Source organism: Vulpes lagopus, chromosome 1, assembly GCF_018345385.1.
Source record: "Vulpes lagopus strain Blue_001 chromosome 1, ASM1834538v1, whole genome shotgun sequence".
Taxonomy (NCBI): domain Eukaryota; kingdom Metazoa; phylum Chordata; class Mammalia; order Carnivora; family Canidae; genus Vulpes; species Vulpes lagopus.
Window position 1 is genome coordinate 77000437 of NC_054824.1, and position 21689 is coordinate 77022125.

Sequence of the window (21689 nt, forward strand, 5' to 3'; positions counted from 1 at the left end):
GGGAGGATGCTCAGTTTGAAAATTCTCAAGAAACAAAAGCACTATAAAATGAATTAAATGGATAGAATATTATTTCTGTAATGAATGCCTTTCTGGAAAATGAAGGTTGTAGCAGCAACTGCCACGAGTGCTACTGTTCTGTGTCTCACTTTCCTTTCCTCCCACAGCCAAGCAGATGGCAAAGAACCAGAGTTCACTCTTACTGTAGTGAAGGGGGTCTTCCAAAGCTTCATTTTCCTCATCTTTGAATAACGACCTCATCGGGTTGTTGTGAGGATGTAATAAATCCATATGGGTAGAGAACCCATCCTAGTGCCCAGGGTACAGTAGACACTAAATAAACATTAATTCTTTAGGATCAGTGCTTCCCAATGTTAATAAATTCATACTCCGATAAACACACATACTGCGCACTCTTCCCCATTCCTGGAGACTCATTGCTAGGGAACTCACCCTTAGGGGAGCCCTTGTTGGAAAATCTATAGATTATTTTTCCCTAGAACATATCCTGGGAAAATCCTGATTGAGTGCTACAAAAATTGGATTCCATGGTCACATATCATTTAAGTTGGGAAAAGCTGGGTTAAGCTCGTCTTTTTCCCGCAGGGCTTCTAAAATCCTATAAAATGATGAGGTGTGTGATAAGTCTCTGAAGTAGGTATCATGTGTAGTGCCTCTTTACAAGTTTTGGGGGGCAGTATCAGGCTTTGTCTCAAGGAACACTCCTGGGAAGCCCTAGTTGGTGGTCCCTACACCTGGCTGTGCACTGTCCTCTGGGGTTAGGATCTGAGCCTCTGCATTGTTCAGAAAAGCTCCCTGGGTATTTCCACTGTATCAGAGACCAGCATTGGAAGGCAACTGCCTTAGATCCCACTGTGCTTCTCGTGGGCAGATCCTATAATGACTCTGTAGGATTCAGTTTTTTATTTAAAAAAAAAAATCTAAAAATTAGAAAAACTATCTTGTGCTGGTCACGTCAATCCATGACTTTGAGCAAGACACTCACTACCATCTCAATTTGATTGTTGAAGGGAAGTGGCAATATTAAACTCTATTTTGCTTTTTAATTCAAAGCTTATGAAGATGACAGATTATGTAACTCTGATCCATATCATTCCGTCTACTTCAAAGAGACATGAGGAGTTTAAATTAAAGCACAAGAGGTCACAACACTCTTCACAAATGGTGGAATATTTCACGTCGGCTTTTTTATAGCAACATCTTGGTCCTCACCATTTCAATAATTATAATGTAATGAATTGTGGGGTGGGGAGGAAGCAAAGCAAGTAGTTTTAAGTGTTTGTGTGAATGGGATTCTTTTTGAAGCGAGTAAGACTTTTAAAGAAATGTCAAAATCTAAGCGAAGTCATTACTCTATTAAATTAGCATGATGCAATTTGTGTGTGGTTACTTTCTGAGGAAAATGCCTCCCTCTGGCTTTGCACAGAATCTTGGGAAATGAAACCTCTAGCATTTATTGATAGAAAAGCTTCCTGAGGTTTGTGATTAAGGACTGGAGCAACAGCACCGTTCCAAAGGAACCTTGAGTCATTCTGATTTTGTTATTTTCTCCAAAGGTAAATTTGGTCTACGGTCCCACTGCTTCTGGAGAAGTGCATCCCCCACAGAAGGTCTCATGGTGTGGTCCAGCAGACTGCACTTTACATGAAGGATGCAGTGGGCAATTAAAGGGGAATGTATTTGATGATCGTGTGTGTGTATGGTGTAGTGGGGTGGGGTGGTCGTGGTGGGGCATGAAGACAAGGATGAAGGAAAGAATGAGGAGGGGCAGCCCGGGTGGCTCAGTGGTTTAGTGCCTGCCTTCTGCCCAGGGCCTGATCCTGGGGTCCCAGAATCGAATCCCATGTTGGGCTCCCTACATGGAACCTGCTTCTCCCTCTGCCTGTGTCTCTGCCTCTCTCTCTCTGTGTCTCTCGTGAATAAATAAATAAGATCTTTAAAAAAAAAAAAGAATGAGGAGGATACATAAATAAATAAAGCTGAAGGTAGTGTGAGGAGAGAGCTATCAGGCTCCCTTTGCAGGAAGTCCAGGGCATTCCCTTCTTATCCAAGCAGGGCTGGGTTACTGTGTTCATACAAGTGGAGCTAGACATCAATTCTAAAGAGCCCACTTGTGACCAGACAGATTCAGAGTCTAGCACATAAGAGGCTCTAGGCTGCAAGGGCCGGGACAGCTGCTCAGCATGCTGGGGCAGGTAGGAGACCCAGGAGAGTCATGTGCACTCCAGGGAAGGTGTGCGACTGTTCCTGCAAGTGTGATCACCTAGGCTGAGCCATGAGAGTCACCCTTCTCTGTCCCTTCATCACACACCAGGAACTTCAGCCTAGATTAGAGATGAAGGGGAGAGGGGTGCGCAGGGCTGGACTTCTACGCAGCCTATTTCCCACCTTCAGGCTCCAACCTCAGGAAGCTGTTTACCTTACTGCACTGCTACCTGTTGAATAGGTATTGCTCATATCTCCTAATTGTGTTTAATTTGTGTGATAGATGAACCAAAAAGTATCTGCATAGATATATAACAGGTTTAATGTTAAATTAAATATTAAAAAAAAACCCTAATCTCACATTTAATGTTATCCATATCCATGAATGTGCTGTTCGGCAACCAGGCATGGATGCTAGGCAGTTAGTGTGTACAGCTAAATTTAACATGGCTTTGACACAGCCAAATAAATGCTTAGACCTTATCCTGTCTTGGGTATGCCCCAACACCTGTAACCAGCACCCGTGTTGACAGCTTACAGAAAAAACAAACGAAGACAAACCACAGGTAAATTTTTATAAGGCCCATCTGATGGGTTGTGGCCTACCTGTAGTTATCCCTTATGGCATGCGTTTAGGGCCTAAGAAAAATCAGTTCTCTCCCCTCCTCTTACCCTGACATTTGAATATTAAGAAAATGACAGTATGATGTAATAGGGAGCTCTGAAGACCTAGAATCTTTGGCTATGCCATCAAAATAGGCTTGGGCGGGTCGCACACCTTTGTGAGCCCCAGTTTCTACAGTGCAAGGGATGAGAGCAGACCTAGATTCTCTTGAAAGGTTTCTTCCAGGCTTTTATACTTTGTAATTCTGTGATTTCTGTAAATGGGATAAAACTAACACCAAGGGCACTTGGAGGGGAGAAGAAGCATAGAAGGCTTAAAAGAGGCATATTTTAAGTGAGAGGAAAGGCAAAGGAGAAAGCCCGGAGGGGAGGGTGTCCTGCAGACCTAGCTGTAGGCCGCACATCCCTCCTCTCGCCACTGGGTGGAGGCAGCTCCTTGCCTTGTACCGAGGATTGACCCCACCACCACCCCAAAGTGTTTCCAGGCTTGTATTAATTTAGGGGGTGGAAGCTAGCATTAAAAAGGGGAAGGGGAAAGAGAAACAGATTTCCCTATTATATATATAAGCATGTGTGTCTCAGGACATAACTTATCATCTTTTTTCTCTGGTTTATGATAAAAAAAATGTTTAAAAAGCACATTGCTGATTTTCCCATCCAAAATAGGATGGTAGCCCTGGAGAGGTGTGGGTCTCTATCCGTCTCTCTCCCTCCACCCCCCCTAACCTCTCTAACCTCCCTGACTACTGCTTCCCTCCCCCTCCTCTTCCTCTTCTTCCCATTATTATCCACCCACTTCACCGTTCTCACTTCTCTTCTATGTCGGTATTTGATCCCTCTCTCCTCCCTCACTCTCTCCTCTCCCTTCCTCCGCACCTCCCTCCCTTCCTCTGCCATCACCATTTCTGACCACAACTACCTTCACCCTCCACCTGCCGTCTCCTCCACATCAGTCTCACAGGTGAGAAGATACAGTTGAACTGGAAGCAGGATGCCCAGACCTCACCCCACCCCTGACCCAGGGTTGAGAATGACTCAAAAACTCCTCCCTGTGGCCACTCTCAGCCTTCTTGCTAGACTTTGCCACTCTCCTCCCTAGAAAGGCCTTTGTTCAAGCTTCCCTCCATCATCAAGGCTACAGAAATCCTACCAGTTATTTAAATCCCATCTCGAATGCCCTCCCTCTGGGAAGCCTTTCCTATTTCTCCAGGGGAGGCTATTTTCTTTGCTCTTTTAACTGCATTTGTGCATCGCTCCACTCTAATCGCAAGTACATAAATAATTCCCAGGACTCAGGGGGCAGAGCCTGGGTTTGATTCATCATCACTGGGTACCAGCTTTACCTCCAGACTAGCACAGGGCTGGCCCAAGAAGGAACTCCGGGAAGATGTGGAAATGTGGGCCTGGTCCAGTTGTCCACTGGCATTTCCCACTGCTTCCCCCAGCTCTTCCTGTCCTGCTGCATACCACCCTCTGCTGCTGGCCAATCTTGGCTACCTGGTATCCTGGTAGGCTGACCCTGGCCTGGCCGATGCTTCCAGCTTAGCCTCACATAGCTCTGGCCTTTCTCCCTCAGCCTTGAGCCTGGGAAGGCTAGGCTAGGAGTGCAGTGGGTAGTGGCCAAGGCCAAATCTAAGCTTCTGGCCAAGCCTGGAGGGAAGAAGTGTATAGGAGAGGTACCTGTCCCTGGTTTATTGGTCCTCCACTTGCCTTTCCAGCCCTTGCTGAAAAAACAGATCTATGTCAGGTAATTATTGGAAGGCTATGGGACCTGGATGACATACCTATGGAAGAAATGGGTTGAAGTGTTCCTCAAACTTGGGGATCACAGAGCAGCTGGTTAGATATGAATTAAACCAACAAGCTTTGGCAGTCCCACCTGCGGGTCTATGGAGTGGGGGGAAAGGGAGAAGGCAGTGACGTGGAAAAACACCCCCCCCCCCCCAGAATCTACACCTAATTTTTAAAGGGGGAGACAATGTTCCACCACTGGGTAAGTCACTGGCTTCTCTCTGGGCCTCAACATCCTTATCTAATAATGGAGATAGTTGTAATTGATGGTGAGGAAGACCCTCTGAGCCCCGACGGCAGAAATTTTAGAAAAATATTATTGCTCAGACTCACCTACAAATAATAGAAAAATAAGCAAAGAGTAAAAAGTAAAGCTCAGATTTAGCAGAAGGTGATAAGCATTTTAAACAGCTCTTCTTACCAAAGCTGAAAATCTAATCATCAAGGAAAACTGAAAGTGAATACATTTTTTTTTCTGAATTACAAGTTGTAGGTTAGTCCAAGTGGGGAGATTACATTAAAAAAACCCATTACTGTTTGGGGGATCTATTTATGGGATATATTATCTTAACTGAGTGCTCCTGGAATGCTTAGCAAAATACAATAGAAATGGGTTTAGGTCTTGCGTATGTAAGCTTCATTACCTTTATAATTCTATAAGAAGATGTAGTATAAGGATGGGAAGAACAGAGGGTAAAAACTAAGTATCATTCCACTTAAATCTCCAATTTCTGTTAAAACCATTACTTAGAGGTGTTACGTTCTATATATTGAATTGCTCTTCTTTCTAAAAATTTTGGTGCTTGAGAATTTCTCTGTTCAATATCTGTATAGACAAGGTCCTTGAGAAAGATAATACACACACAACTAATCTTGGTTGTCATTTTTCAAAGTGATACCATTCAAAAGATCAATACTAACTAGCTGAGAAATGTAACATATTCACCATAACACCCTTGGTCTAGGTAATAATTTCCTAGTGACTCAGCTAACTGTGTCATCCAGGTAGCGTCAATCTCAATCTCTTGGCTTTCCAATCTTCTTCCCTCCATCCCTTCCTTCCTCCTTCCCTCACTCTCTGGAGTATAAGTAGATAATCCAAGCTGTGCACTAGAAACAAGAGAAATGTGTTTGCTGTTAGCACATCTTTGTGAAGATGCAAATAATTGGGGTTATAAAGAAGCTTGGCATATATTCAGGTTAAAAAGTGACCATTTCATAAGTATTCCTGAATAGCAAACAGGTGTTTGGACTCTTGTATGGTCCTCCCATTAAGAAGTTCCCAGGAAACTGAGTGGGAGAAATTAGAGAGAGAGAGACAAACCATGAGAGGCTCCTAAGTCTGGGAAACAAAGGGTTGCAGAAGGGGAGGTGGGTGGGGGGATGGGGTAGCTGGGTGACGGGCACTGAGGAGGATACTTGATGGGATGAACACTGGGTGGTATATGTTGGCAAATTGAATTTAAATAAAAATAAATAAAGTGTAAAAATAAATAAAAACAAAGAGACCCAGACCAAAAAAAAAAAAAAAAAAAAGAGAAGTTCCCAGGAAGTTAATCTCCAAAATATATAAAGAATTTATATAACTCAACACCAAAATAACCCCAAACAATCCAATAAAAAAATAGGCAGGGGACCTCTTCTTAAATATTTTCCAAAGAAGACAGGGCCAACAGACAATATGAAAAGGTGGTTCAATATCACTGATCATCAGGGAAATGCAAATCAAAACCACAATAAGGTATCACTCTGCACCTATCAGAATGGCTAAAATAAAAGAAGACAAGAAATAACAAGTGTTGGTGAGGGTTTGGAGAAAAAGGAACCCCTATGCCCTGCTGGTAGGAATGTAAATTGCTCTAGCCAATATGGAAAACCATATGGAGGTTCCTCAAAAAATTAAAAATAGAAATACCATATGATCCAATACTCCACCACTGAGTCTTTACCCAAAGAAAACGAAAACACTAATTTGAAAATATATATGCACCCTGTGCTTATTGCAGCATTATTTACAATAGCCAAGATAAGGAAGTGATCTAAGAGACCGTCGACAGAGGAATGGATAAGGAAGATGTGCACACACACACACTCTGAAATATTGCAAAGCTGTAAAAAAGGAGGCAATCATGCCATTTGTGACCACATGGATAGACCTAGAAGATATTACGCAAAATGAAATAGGTCCGATGGAGAGAGACAAGTATGATTTTACTCATATATGGAGTCTGGAAAAAAACCCAAATAAATACGCAAACAAAAAGTAGAATCAGACTTGCAAATATAGAGAACTGATGGTTGCCCTATGGAGGGCTACGGGGAGATGGGCAAAATGGGTGAAGGGAAGTGGGAGACATAGGCCTCCAGTTGTAGAATGAATAAATCACAGGAAAAAAGGCACAGCATAGGAATATAGTCAATGACACTGTAACTGCTGGATGGTGGCAAATGGTAGCTATGCTTGTGGTCAGCAGAGCATATATAAACCCAGAAAATTACCATGTTGCACACTTGAAACTAATGTAACATTGCACGTCAACTACACACAAATTTAAAAATATTAAAAATCATAAAAAAAGAAGCCCCCAGGAAACCCCTTCGTTCAGATATTATTTTGCTCTTAAGGTTTTAATTGTTAATGTTCTGGTAGCGATGGGGAAAAAAAAATCATCTCTGATGGTTTTCCCTATTTTGTGACTCTCACAAACAGAAGACTGAATTATGACTTCAACGGCACTAGCCATAAGTCTGCAAAGTGTAATTTTATTTTTAGTCTGTGTGTCCGTTCATCCATCTATCCACCCAACAAATAGCTACTTAGAGTGCATCGTGTGCCAGAGTGATGCAGTAAAAGACATGGGTCTTTTATGGAGTTCACATTTGCTGCATTTTCAAAGTTGCCTTCATTGCCATTTCCTCTCTTATTTATTAGAGATTTTAGAGGTGTTACGCTTTTTCCAATTAATCAAAATTCGTATGGCATAAGGAGAAAGCACATGCTCTGAGAAAGCTCTTACCCTCTGGATCCTTTGGATTATTAATACCCAGCTTTATTTCCTTGGATGTTCCCTTAAATTGTGAATAATTTAAAACATTATTATTATTATTTTTTTTGGTGGAGAGCAAAAAAATTCTATATGCATTGCAGAATTCCTTTCTTTTTAATGCAGAATATATAACACAGTGGCTGTGTTGGCCTCTCTATTGGGATAGAGCATCACTGGTATCAATACTAAGTAGCCCTTGACCACTATGATTTTGGGGGTCACTTTGTTTTGTTTTGCAGTTTATCTGTCTTCTTTTACTTTATGCTGGTAATATCAGACTACGTGCTCAAGTTCTTGACTTTTATTTACTGCTTCTAAGTTGCTAAGGTCTTAGAAATGATCTTACCATCTAACAGGATTGTTAAAGTGGCTGTAAAGGAGAATAGAAAGCTGTTTCTGTGAAAAGATAAGAACTTTATCTTTGTGATATCTCTTTTGATTGCTCAGAAGCTGGTCTTTATTTTCTTCTTGTTTCTCTATAATGTCATAAATAGACAACATTTGCTGGGGACCCGTGTTCTCGACAATTAAATTTATTCCTCTACAGAATGTAGCATTCCACATGGTCTAACCTTTTTTTTTTTTTAAGGGGCTTCTTAGAACTATATTTTGCCACTGGTGGCTATTCCAGCTATTTAAAAACTACTAAACTGCTTACTATGGTTTACTAAAGCGATTATCATGAAACAAGAGTAAGAGGTAGATATTTTGTTATAATTGGTCTATTGTTACAGTTGTACATGAATAGTCTTTTCCCTATATATTGATTTGGTAAAAGCAGGGCTTCCTGGAAGTGCATGCTGTGATCCCTAGACTTCTAGACTTCGTCATTTCTGTAAGAATACAGGGAAAAGTGAGACTTGTTGGCTAAAATCCCAGAGACCACACATCAAGAAAAGTGAAAGTACCATGCCTTACTGCTTACCAGACCAACGTCTTCTCAGACATCCTGAGGGAGATGGGATAATGCTGAGTGGGGCTCAGAGGAGAGAACTGGAATCAGTGGTCAAGAGTGGCTTTGGCTTTACTGGGATCTTATTAAAGAGACACGAGGAGAGAATATTTCTGGAGATTTCCAGACAAACCAAAAGAAGAGTGCTAAAATTTGTGATTAAAAAAAAAAAAAAAAAAGACCGGAAACTTTTATTAAGTATTCCAGCAAGTCAGAAGGTTTTTCTTCCCCTAGAACTCACTGGTTTCATAGCCTGAAGAGTTAACATGTCATGGAAGCTACATATTTTATGTTCTCTTAAAATTGATGCCATTTGATGACATAAGAGGGTATTAATCATCAGGACCTGATAAGAGAAGAGTGGCTCTCCATGTCTTATGTAGAGCTCAGGATCATTTTATACCTCACTCTTGCTTGTTCTTAGTCATTCCTAGCAAAGGGCCCCACACTGAGTTCTTATTTTCTACAGCTGGGCTGTCCATCTGGTAGCCACTTGCCATCTAAATGTACTAAATTGAATACAAAGATTCAATTAAAGATTAAAAAATTCAATTAAAGATTCAGTTCTCAGCAGCACAGGCCACATTTCAAGTGTTGGGTAGCCACATGTGTCTAGTGGCTATTAGACTGAAGAGCAGAGATGTGAAATATTTCCATCACCACAGAAAGCTTCACTGGATAGTGCCGTTCTAGAGTCTTGCCTCACCTGTACCTATGGTCTCATGAGGAAATCTTGGGGCTGGCAGTTTTATCTCTGACACCTTAACTTGGGAAATGCCTGGATGAGCCTGACCGTAGGACTTCCTTCGAGTTGAATCCTACAACGCTGAACCTTTACCGCTTGGCCCCTCTCTGCAGCAGGGTCCCCAGGGAGCTCTAGGACTTTATACCAACACTATTCCTGTGTCATCAGATTCCCTCTCTTTGTATTTTGAAAACTGAGTTATTTCCACCAGTTCACCATGTAACTAACCAACCAATGTTCTTGGTGACTCTGTTAGCAATGAAACCTGTTTAGTATGTTGTAGAAAAGACACTTCAATTGGGAGCTGGACAAAAAGAATTGTGATGTTTTAGGGCTCGCTCCGTGGTTCTACTCATCTCAACAAGACATAGAGGGCCAGTAGACATTCTCCCCATAAGCTGTCAAGAAATGTGCTCCGTTAGGTATTTTGATTATCTATCTGTATGTTCACATGTTTTTGTTTTGGTTGAGAGTGGAGATGATGAGGTAGCTGTGGAGGGAGAAAGTATTTAGGTTGAAATAAAAACTTCAATGGAGTTTGAAACCCAAGCCCCACAGGGCAGAATGATTAGCTTTTGATGAATTCTAGTCTCAGAATTTCCCAGTTTTACTGAAGAGGCTCTACTTTTAGTTCCTCGGAGCTTGGTTATCATTCTGATTGGATATGAAGGTGTTACCTGTAGGTCCCTAAGGAGCTGGGGATGGACACTGCTGAATCCTTGACTTCGCTCTACACAAGTGACTCTGGACAACTGACTTAGAAAATTTAACAGGTAAAATTACCAGGTGGGATTTACCAATCAGCTTTGATCCACTTGTTGGGAAGCCCTGCCGATGGGTATCTGTGGCCCTCAGTATGCTCTGGGGAAAACCCTCCACCAACCTACTTGTTATGAAAATCGTAGATCTCCTGGATGTTGCCAAAGATGATGTGCTCTTTATTAAGAATCCCAGGGGGGATCTCCTCCACGCCACTGGTCATCTCCCACAGGTAGGTCTGTAAGACAGCAGCAGCATCGTCACTGGCAAGTACTACCAAATGCAGACAAACAGGTCTTCATTCATACTGGAGGGGTAAGACTCCGACTGGGCTTGCATGTGCGGTGTGAAAAGTGAGATGGTAAATACACAAAATGGGAAGAAAGAAAACTCAAACGTTCCATTATCTTCAGCTGTTGCCAGGGAAACTCATGTCCTGAGCTTCAGCAAAGCACAAAGCTCCCGTTCCTCTTATTGATTAAATGTGTGTGTGTGTTGGAGTGTGTTGGGTGGGGCGGGGGGTGGGGTGGGGTGGAGGCGTAGATCTGCAGACTCAACTTAAGTTCATTGACTGCGTCATGGTTTTTATTTCGAATTCAAGTCTTATATATGTTTTTGCTGGGTCCAGCTCCAGTCTGAGAAAAGTTTCTTTTCAAAAGCACTTTCCACTCCCATGCAATTACTACTGACTCTGGGAGAAAGATCTCCTCTGTTGGCTTTTATTTGTGAAGCTCTGGGAGAGACAAAGAGGACTGAGCTTCTCTCAAGGACTTGATGCTGGCAAGGCTGTCATTTTTCCAAGATAGCTGTGAACTGATTACCGCAAGACTTACCTCTAAGCACTCATGTAAGTCCCTTACATAAGCCTTCTCTGTCTGCAGTAATTCAGCCATAATGAATCTAGGAGAAAACAAATGGGCGTTTAGTTGGTTTGAGATCTAATACCCCCCTTCCTTCAAACTTTGCTTCCCTACCCTGGCATTTATGACATTCCCCAATGACCCATTTTTCTATTTCACCACCAAGAAAGGAAGAGTCCTTTCTTCAAAACTCTCTGCCTCTGAGTATTATCCTCTGAGTCCCTGTCACCTTGATGATTTGCTCTGTATCCCTCCAGCATGTTTGTGTTCAGCTAGTGCCATATTCTCTCCCTTTTCAGCCCCGGTTCCACCACTTCGTGACGCTGTGCTAACATGTGTTCGCAGTTGCATGTGTGTGCTTGCGTGTGTGCACAACACGCAGCACCATTCGTGTTCATTCCCACCAGCGGGGCAGCGTGACTCTCAGCTTCCCGCATTTCCTTCACACTCCTGGAATGATGACTGCTGCTCAACAGAACTGCTGACTTACACCAGAACGGTTTGCAGAACCATCACTTAAACCAGGTGTAAAAGCCAGGCAGAGATGCCCAAGACACCACCACGGACACTGAAGGTTAGCAAACTTTTTTTGTAAAGAGCTAGGTGGGAAGTACTCGTGGACCATTAAGTCTCTGTCACACCTCACACCTACTCCACTTTGCTGTTGGAATGTGAAAGGAGCCATGGACAATATGCAAAAAAAAAAAAAAAAAAAGAATAGTAAGTGTGGCTATGTTCCAATGAAACTTTATTTATGGACACAAAAGGGTTTCACCTAATGTTCACATTGCAAAATATTTTTCCCCTGGTATTTTTTTCAACCGCTTAAAAATACAAAAAAGTAATTTTTCACTTACAGACTATTGGAAGGGGAGGGGTCACATGTGGCTTGTGGCCCATGATTTGCTGACCTCTGGCCTGGATTACCCTGAGCGCTCTGCCACTATTCTTAACGGGGCTCACTTACAACCTAAACTGGTGTGCGTGAAGCGGAGCATGCAATCATAAGCAGAACATGAGTTAACAATGTTGTGACTGCTCTTCGGTGTCCCTTAAAGAAAAGCTTGTGCTCTGCATCTGCAAGGAGAAGTCTCCCTTCCTCTTGGGCCCCTGAACAACACAATGTTCTCGGTTTGTAAGATGGACAAGGCTCACTGTTTCTACTCTCCAACGCTCTATAAGCTTTGATTACTGTGAAATGTGGGTGGAAGCATCATGTCTGTCCATTCCAACCTCTGTGAGTGGACACGTTAAGCTGTCAGAGGGATATGTAGCAGTGAAAACCAAGCATAGTCATGAGGAGTTTGCCAATTGGGTAGAAGTTCCCCAAAACATACTCTTTCTTCCGGGCTGACTTCCGCTTCTCTTCATTGACTTCGTGGTTGGCGTCCCGTAGCTTGACCTCACGATCTGAAAGGCTTGCTGGGATGATGTCCAGCTCCAGGTCCTTATTGTCCTACACAGAGAGATCCCAGAGGTCACCTTGGAGATGCTTTGGGAGAGGAACTCATCAGAGTTAGGGGAGGCAATAGAAGGCAAAAAGAGAGAAAGATATAATGGAGCAGGTTAAGAAGAGAGGGAATCCAACACATGGCCACCTACAAGTCCTCTTCTTCATGGAATAGTTCTCTTTTTTTCCCCCCAAATAAGAAATATATAAAATGTTCAGGTCAAATGGTGAGGGCTAATATCCACAGCAAGGAAAAATAGGAAACACATTTAATAATTAGTGTCACGTTTCCCCGAGGACTTTGGTCCTGATTAAATGCACACACACACATACGCACATACACACAAAAATATTAGTCTAAGATTGGTTATTAACCATTAAAATAGATGTAAGACAGAAACACATATAAAGACATAAGAAAACTTACATTTGTCTAGGGAAAATAATAAAAGCCAATATTTTTATTTAAACAAGCAATTTCCCTTAGAAATAGAAAGCTAAACGATACAACAACTATTAAATTTGTCCATCCCTGCTTATTTCAACCACTGCTTTGTATTTATACAGGATGGAAACCTTTAGAAAAAAATCTCACAGTTTAAAGCCCAGGGGAGGTGTTATTATTTCCCCCAATTTTAGTGGTTTGAACCAGTTCACTCTTTAGTCTGTTCTGCTTCAGAGCATCAGCCTATTTAAAGATTTAAGAATTAGAAATCCTAGGATTAAATTGCCAGCCTATATTTAGCTCTTAATTCATAGGTTACTGACCTCTATTACAAAGGAGAGATTAAAAGTCAGTCTTTCCTTGATTCTTGGCAAATAGTACCTCTTTTCAGTTGAAATGTCAAATAGCCTTTGCACAATCACATCTCTTATTCTTGAAAGAACACTATTATACAGACAGGGGACCCAACATTTGCTGATTAACATAATTGGGTGGAAGATGGTACTGATGAAGCCAAGGTAAAGGGTTTAGTCCTCAAAATCAACAGTTAACTCTACACATAGAAAAAACTCTGTTCTGGGAGCACCTGGGTGGCCTAGGTTGTGATCCTTGGGGTCCTGGGATCAAGCCCCATATTGGGCTCCCCGATGAGCAGAGAGCCTGCTTCTCCCTCTTCCTCTGCCCCCTGCTCATGCTCTCTCTCTCTTTCTATTTCAAACGAATAAACAAAATCTTTAAAAAAAGAAAAAAGAAAAAGAAAAACTCTGTTTGCAGCCATGGACCCCACCCTTGGCCAGCCAATTTTGCCATACAGCACTAATCAGAAGGGGCTAGAGGTCAATGGCTCACCAAGATCCATTCCCTCCACTAGAAAAGTCACACAAGACAAGTGTTCTAGGGGTCAATAGCTCAGAAAGACTGCGTGGAAAGCCCAGCTCCATCCACGGTAATGAGAGCAGTGGTGCTGAGAGAGATGAGAAGGGAGGATGTCCCAGCTGGGCAACCCCCATACCTACCTCTGTGTTGACACCCAGGGCTTTCTCCAGGGAGTACCGGTACTTTCCCATCCTCAAGGAGAAGTCTCTGTAATGCTTGTCCACCGTGGTCACCCATTTCCTGATCTCTGTGGCATGAATGTGACCTTTCTCCACAAAGCTATCAGCCAGTTGAATCAGAAGCTTCACCTTCTCCTTTGTTTGCTGTCCCAAAAGATGATCCTAAATTACTAGATTACATTTATTCTCATGGCCCTTCAGTCCCATCCCCCTTTGCTTCACAGCAGCCACAGATACCTCACTGCCTGCCTGGGTGTGTAGCCCAGGTCTGTCACTTACTAGCTGGGAGGTCTTGAACAAATTACTTAAATCCCCTGTGCCTCAGTTTCCTTATCTGCAAAAGAGGGATCCCAATACTCCTCCATCATAGGGTTGTTGTGAACATTTCATGAGGTGACAATGAGGAATGCTCAGAGCAGTGCCTAGGGGGGCAGCGCTCACATTAAGAGCTCAGGAAGCAATACATGTTAGCCATCATGATTACGGTAAGGAGCTCGTACATTAATACTGTCCTTTATCAGGTCACAGAATATGTTAATATCACATCTCATTTGATAAGACTCATTTAAGACTCATTTGAGTCTTAAAGCATCTCAAAAAGGTGGGTGGAAGGAGGTGGTGTGGGTCTCTCTGAACCACAGATGAAAAAAGCCGAAGCTTAGAGAGGTTTGGGGCTTGTCCAAGTTCATACCATCTGTAAGTGATAGAGCCTGTTGGCTTCTGGACCACAGTGCCTAGTTCTCTCCCTTCACCGTACTGGCCTGGAGTAGGCTTTGTCAACAGCTAAGTTGGCACAGGCCAGGACCTAAAGAAATCTAATTAGCAGATTTAAGACTAAAGTCTGTCCCTTTCGCCATCAGGATCTTGTCTTTAGTTTCCGAGAGAGAGAGAGAGAGAGAGAGAGAGAGAGAGAGAGAGAGAGAGAAATAGAGAAGATTAATGAAGCCAGTATCTATTATGGGGCTAAGGTGGAGTTCTGATGCGTATTGGATTAATTTCATTTCTAGCAAGGGTTTGTTCAATACCTACTCTCCATACCACCGTGCAGAGGGCTGTGGGGACAGGCTTGGGGGATAAACAAAAGAGAAAAAGATACTTATTTCCCCCAAAGAGCCCATATCTCTAAAGGGGACAGGACTGTCATGCAGAGTGGTTAAATAACTCAGGGCATTATGAAATTGAATGTCAACATAAGAAGTATGCAGAGTTAACACTTCGGGAAATTTAAAACAGGAAAAAAATGAAGGTGGGCTGGCATGGGCAGGAAAGGTCCTATGGGGAGGTGGGACTTACGTTGTGTAAGATATAGAAACAAAGGAGATATCTGAAGAAGTAAACACTTGCTCATCTTGTAGCCTAAGGTTGGGTTTTGAAACTCCAAGATCAGGGAAGCTTGATTAATTTTGAGAAAAAGGAAAGAATATTTAAATGACATTCTGAGAAGTAAAGTTATCTTTAATGGTGGAGGAGAAGAGATCCAAGTTTTGGATCCTGCTAAAATCTAGATAACTGAGGGGAACTGAGGCAGAAAATCCCTGGAGCAGGGACTAGAAGAGACAGAAGCTCCTGCCTGTATTCCATCCTCCTCCCTCACTTTCCAGGCTCATCTATGGACCTTACACAAGAGACTGACCCTCTCCAGAAATGTCAGAAACAGACAGCTTCTGACCAGAAAGGCCAGCAAGGCCTGGGAGAGGTGGGCTCCGGCTCTCCAGCAACTCGCCTGAGTGTCTCCCAACTCAGGACAGCGGCTGGTACCCAAGCTGGGAGACAAGGGACTGGAAGAGCTTTGTCATGAAGGAAAAAAGGTGGGTTTGAGGATAAGAGAAGCGTCTCCTTAGCCACCATAAGGCAAAGAACACAGCACTGGGAATTGGTTAAGAAAAGATCCCTGGGAGCCTGAGGACTTCATCTCATGGCATTTAGGGGTTTTCTCCCCTCCGCGACCCCGAAAACAACTGTTAAAGGTCTATTTATTTAAAACAGAGATTTTTTTGCAGCTATAAACAAGAAATCTTCATGTAAAACTCTTGAAAATATGCATTTTCTGCTCTCAGTAAGGAGACTTCAGCATGAAATGAGAGTTTTACAACCAGCTGGTGGCAGGAGCCCTACAGGCAGCTCCATCACCGGAAATCATCTCCTGAAACACAGAAACTGTAATTCAGATGCAATAAGGAGAACGGTTTGTGACCAAGAGTATTCCAGATATGTGTGGAACCTGGAGGAGCAAATGGACAGTAAGTTGGGCAGTGTAGACAAGCCCTCCCCACGCGGCCTCACCTACCTTTGTGACAGTCACCATGTTCTTCGTGGCCCCTAAACATCAGCCAACCGAACCTCCCATGCCCCATGCCCCTCCTGCTGTGATGAGTGGTTCCTACTCATCCCCGCTTTCTATCCAATGGCTCTCTTTCATTCCTTTCCTCCGCACAAGCTGAGTGGGGGATGCCCCTTCCAGTGTCCCCACACGGCCACACATGTACCCCTACTTCGGCATGTAACACACTGAGATACTTATGTGTCTCCTTCACTAGACCATGCACTTCTAAAAGATAAGTGTTAACATCTTACTCATTTGTAATTCCAACGTCTAGAAAGTAGCAGGCATACCACGAATGTTGAGTACATGAATTAGTGGGTAAATACTGTGTTTGGAGGTAAGTAAGGCTGGACCAGCAAGAGTTGAGAGTTTATATTGGGAAGAACGAGATGAAAAAATCGGACTCATACACTGGACCCCCCAAGGCACCTACTGAGAGTAGTCTGAAGTGATTTCTTATACACAAGTGACCAGAGGGGCACCATGTGACCTGCCACATGCTTGGCCACAGCTGATGAGATCAGAGGTAAAAACATGTCTCCGTGGGGCAGCCCATCAATATGCAGCCATTGCCTTCTGTGGCAGCCTGGCCTAGAATCTCTGTCTGAACAGGGAGAGTTAAAGTTCTTTTTCTGGGGACTTCAACAGCAGAGGGAAGAGGGTAGGTGGTGCAGGGTAGAAGTGAAAATACAGAAGCAGACACGAGAAGAGAAGGGCAAGCTGAATCATAGGAACGGTGATTACATATTCCTGATCCCCCGTCATGAGATGACCAGACAGTGGGGTTGCTGAACTGCCCTTGGTCTAGCTTTCATGCCCTTTCTTGCTCTGCACATGAGGCCGAATCATTCAGATTTTCTTGGACTCCTGGGAGGTCCAGCCATGGCTTCTCTCTTCATTGCCACATATAGCCATATACTATCTGGTTTGAAACTCAAATCTTGCCACCAAAACAGAGTAACTTATCGAAGACTGACAAAATGGGGGTCAGAATGCAGAGGCTTCTGAATGGTAGGGTCAGAAGAATGGGTGTGATCTTGTGGACAAAAGGGAGTCTTTAGGGGATGTAGTTCATGTGGGCCTGGAAATCTAGAGGAGACAAGTCTCTTATCTTGAGCTTCATGGGTCCCCTCCCGTGTGTTTTGCTCTTTCTGTTTTGAATTCTATGTAACCTGCTAGAAAAAAAGGGGTCAGTAGTTCTATTTTTCTTCCTCCCTCCCCCCTTCTCTTCCTTCCTTCCTGTGATCAGTTAATATTACACCATCTTTCCCTAATCAGTGAGCCTTACTCTGACTATAGTTTGTCAGAAGCCCTTTCAGTGTCTTTTGCATATTATCACAAGTCTGTTAAGATTTAGCCTTCTTGATAGAATTCTTATAATCTCGTTGCAATCTTCCAATCTGCCCTTCATTGCAGGTATTCCTTGTCTTTATTGATATACTGCTTGTAGATATGAACTTATCAAGCTCCCTGATGTGGGTAAACAGCCATAATTCCTCCTGAGTCTCAGAAACACAATGCCCACCTTTTATCTGAACTGTTCAGATTCCACTTTTCTCACTGTAAGGCACCTGACAGCCCAGCTGTCCCCTTCCCTCATGGCCTGAATTCCTGAATTAGCTAATTTAGTTCAGATCAGGTTCCAGTCACTTTGCTACCACTTAATTCTCTTTTGTTAAGAGGAATTAAATCCAATTTATCTCATAGCTTCTTTCACTGTCAGAGAGAAAATGACGAGTCTAAAAAAGTGTTCTCTTGACCTCATCACTCATTGGGAGATGTTCATCAAAACTCTGATGGGATATCACTTTAGACCCTCCAGGGTGGCAATATTAAAAAGACGAATGATCACAAGTGTTGGGGAGGACGTGAAGAAGTCAGAACTCTTGTACACCACCAGTGGGGATGTAAAATGGCACAGCGACTTTAGAAAAGAGTTTTCGGCAGCCCCTCAAAGAGTTAAACAGAGTCACCATATGGTTCAGTCATTCCACTCTTAGGTATAGAGCTAAGAGAACTGAAAAGATATGTTTACACAAAGGCCGGTACACAAATATTCACAGCAACATTATTCATGGTAGCCAGAAACTGAAAACAGCCCAAATGTCCATCGACTGATGAATGGATAAACAAAATGTGGTGTAGCTTTATCATGGAATATTATTCAGTTGTACAAAGGAATGAAGTACTACTTAAGGAGGGCACTTGATGGGATGAGCACTGGGTGTTACACTATATGTTGGAAAATTGAATTTAAATTAAAAAATTTTAAAAAAGGAATGAAGTACTGACACAGGACATGGATGAACCTTGGAAACATTATAAGTAAAAAAAAAAGACACAAAAGACCACGTATTATATGATTCCATGATTCCGTTTATATGAAAACTCCAGAATAGGCAAATTCACAAAGAAAGAAAATAGAGCAGTGGTTCCAGGGCTGAGGAGAGGAAGGAATGGGGAACGACTGCTAATGGGTATGGGGTTTGTTTGGGGGGCGATGAATATGTTCTGGAGCAAGGTAGTGGCAGCGGTTGCACAGCCTTGTGAATATACAAAAACCACGCAATTATAAAAATCGAAAAACCAAAGAACCTAAAAAAAAAAAAAAGGTTTTGCTATTAGAAGAAATCGATTTCTTCCAGCTATCAAGATGATTAAGCTTTCCTATCATCATGTGCCTGGACCCCTCGTAAATTTTGAAACCCACATTAGGAAAGTACCTTGTGTATTCTCCTAACTGGCTTTTCTAGGCCCACCACGATAAGAAAAATGGTATCCTCATATCCCCACCCAAATTCTCTTTATCTGATTTTTATTCTTTTACTTGTGGACTGCTATGTAGCAAGTACCTTTTTATATCCAGTGTTTCTTCTACTTGATCTGCATCTTTGGAGCAGAGTATAATAATTCAATATATTCCATATGTTCTATTGCCTTATTTAGTCGTGAGGGCCACCATATTTACTCGCTTGTGGTTTAAGGTCAATTTAGTTTCCAATTCAAATTCACTTTCCTGGTTACAAGGATTACAATCAAAGATAGCTGGTTACAAGAGGCTTGCCTCAGGGAAGTGGGGCTGGAGTGGGACTGGGGGCTATCACCTTTTATCAGAAAATCTTTGGCTGGATTCATTATCCTGTAGATAGCCTAATAACAAACAGCCCCAAGCCTTGGGACACGTCAGATGGGAAAATGAAACTTCATTACAGAAAGAGTTAAGTTAGGCAGGAGAGAGAACAGAGAGAGCCAGAGCAAGAGAATCATATTAAATATAGATTTGGGAAAGGAAGTCGTTGAAATCTACTCAAACCTTTTTCCCCCATGTTCACAAATATCTGCAGCCTCTCTTCAATGCTTGATTCAGTCAAGTAAGTGAAAAAAGCATGGCTTTTATCCTTTGGGCCCTTGCTGGCTGATATAGGAGATAACATCCTGGAGAACAGGATGGTTCTTGGCAGGTCCCTTAAGGGTTATGCAGACGACAATGGCTGGAATGTAGGGATGGGTCAGATCACAGCCTGGGGTGTTGCCAGGATCACAGAGGAGGAGGCACTCCAGGAGAAAGGTGGGCTCTTTATAAAAGGTACAAACTAGAAGGAAGGAAAGGACATTCTACGCAGAAAAATAGTATAGAAAAGGTACAGAAGCAAGAAAGTGTATGATGTATCTCTCAGAGGGTAAGAAAATACATCCATTCAGCTGGGGCATGATATTTGCACGGAAGAAGGACGAAGATAGTGCCGTTGTGGAGGTTGTTGGCCTGAAGGCACTGGCGAAACACTGAAGTTCTTGGAGTGGGTGGTAATATGACCCACCCCGTATTTTAAAGATGAAGAGAAATGATGAGCAGGATGGATGGGAGGGAAGGAAAGGCCACAAGCATGGAACCCGATTACCACGGTTACAACGTGAATGGAAAAAAGGAGAAGGATAGGAAGAAGATTTGTTAAATAGACTAAGGAATCCTCTACATTTCCACTTAGGTTATGAACAGATTCTGATCCTGAGGAGTTCTACCACAATCCATCTTACGTGGGTGGGGACGCCAGTGGATCTGATACCATTCAGCTTGTTAATGGTTTATTATTGACGCTCTTTGGAGAGGGAACGATGACACAACGGGGGTCATTCAAAAGCTATTTTCATTTGGCTTTGGGAAGAGATCTGTGCATCTGCCACCTTCCCGTGCTGTTTGCTCTAGCTGATACCGAAATGAGTCTCTTATCCAAACTGACAGCTTTCCACGTTGGATAGAAAGGCCCCAGAGCTCACAGGTTTGCAGGGGAAGCTCTCCCACGATCAAAAGTTTGTCGTGTAGGATTCATAAAGTGAATAACCACTTCTGAAGCATCAGTTCAGGGATGAGGCGAAGGGCCTAACTTTGTTAGCAAACTAGAGGAAATTTGCCTTCGTGTCAGAGGGATCTCTGGGGAGGATAGGCATTAGTGCATCCCCCCATCCCCACCCCCGCCCTGCCATGACCCCCACAAAAGCAGCTCTCATCCGGGAAGAGCATCTGCCATGTGAGGAAGTGATGCCAAGACAGGCTCCTCCGTGGCAGGGAGCCCAGTGAGAGGGACGAGGATGCTACAAAGAGCGAACTGAGACAGATCAGATTTTCATTCAAATCCAAGGGTCCTCAGGTCAAATCCCGGCTGTGAAAACACATTTTCTCCTACGATAGCATTTCCTGCCTCAGTGTGAATGGGGATGGGAGGGTGTGGGCCATGTGCACCAGTGCACATTTTGTTCCCCAGAGGCCCCAGCCTGGCTCGTTTGCCAGCAGTGAGGCTGGATGGAAGTAGTCAGCTCAGGACATGAGACGCTCCCTTGCTTTGTGAACCCATCCAGAGTCATGGGCCTATGGGGTTGACTTCCCAAACCATTCAAACACCAAGAGTGTGGATGGGTGCCGACGTTCACACATGCAGCTGCATTTCCCATGAATACATCCCTCTGCCTTCCTGAGTCTGAAAGAATACAGCCGGGTCTAGACCTGAAGCAGGACGATGATGAGTATTTGGAAGCTCAGCGTATCGGAGCTGACTCCCCTCCTACAGATGCTCCATCCAGCAGCTGCAGTTCTCTGGGTGTTCAGGTTCCAAAGGGGATCATCCTACCTGGGCTTCCCCACCTGCCCCGCCAATTGCCACCGCGGTCAACATTTTGGGGTACAGAGGCTGCTTTTCCTTCCATAATATGGAACTGGCCAGACTGGGGAGTGCTGGGTGGATGGGGGAGGGCCCGGGATGCTTCCTACCTTGGCAGGCACCCTGAATTCCCCATATTCTTTCAACAGTTCCTGAGTCTCCTCTGTGGTCTCTCCGGTGGAGGTATGCGTTGAGAGGTAATATTCCCCTGTTTCTTGGATCCAGTCCAGCGCCTGTGGGAGGAAACAACCCACCGGGT

At 43.4% G+C, this 21689-nt stretch overlaps 1 protein-coding gene across 21 annotated transcripts in view; it reads right to left on the reverse strand.

Annotated features, from left to right (window-relative positions):
• KALRN (kalirin RhoGEF kinase) overlaps nucleotides 1–21689 on the reverse strand; it is a 661253-nt gene that overhangs the window by 237623 nt on the left and 401941 nt on the right. For all 21 annotated transcript variants that reach the window (XM_041763076.1, XM_041763066.1, XM_041763054.1 and 18 more), the window contains exons 21-25: nucleotides 21541–21663; nucleotides 13916–14098; nucleotides 12342–12460; nucleotides 10978–11044; nucleotides 10273–10382 (exon numbers count right to left, since the gene is read on the reverse strand). In XM_041763076.1, coding sequence (XP_041619010.1) covers nucleotides 10273–10382; nucleotides 10978–11044; nucleotides 12342–12460; nucleotides 13916–14098; nucleotides 21541–21663 — 602 coding nt within the window. The remainder of the gene's footprint in view (nucleotides 1–10272; nucleotides 10383–10977; nucleotides 11045–12341; nucleotides 12461–13915; nucleotides 14099–21540; nucleotides 21664–21689) is intronic.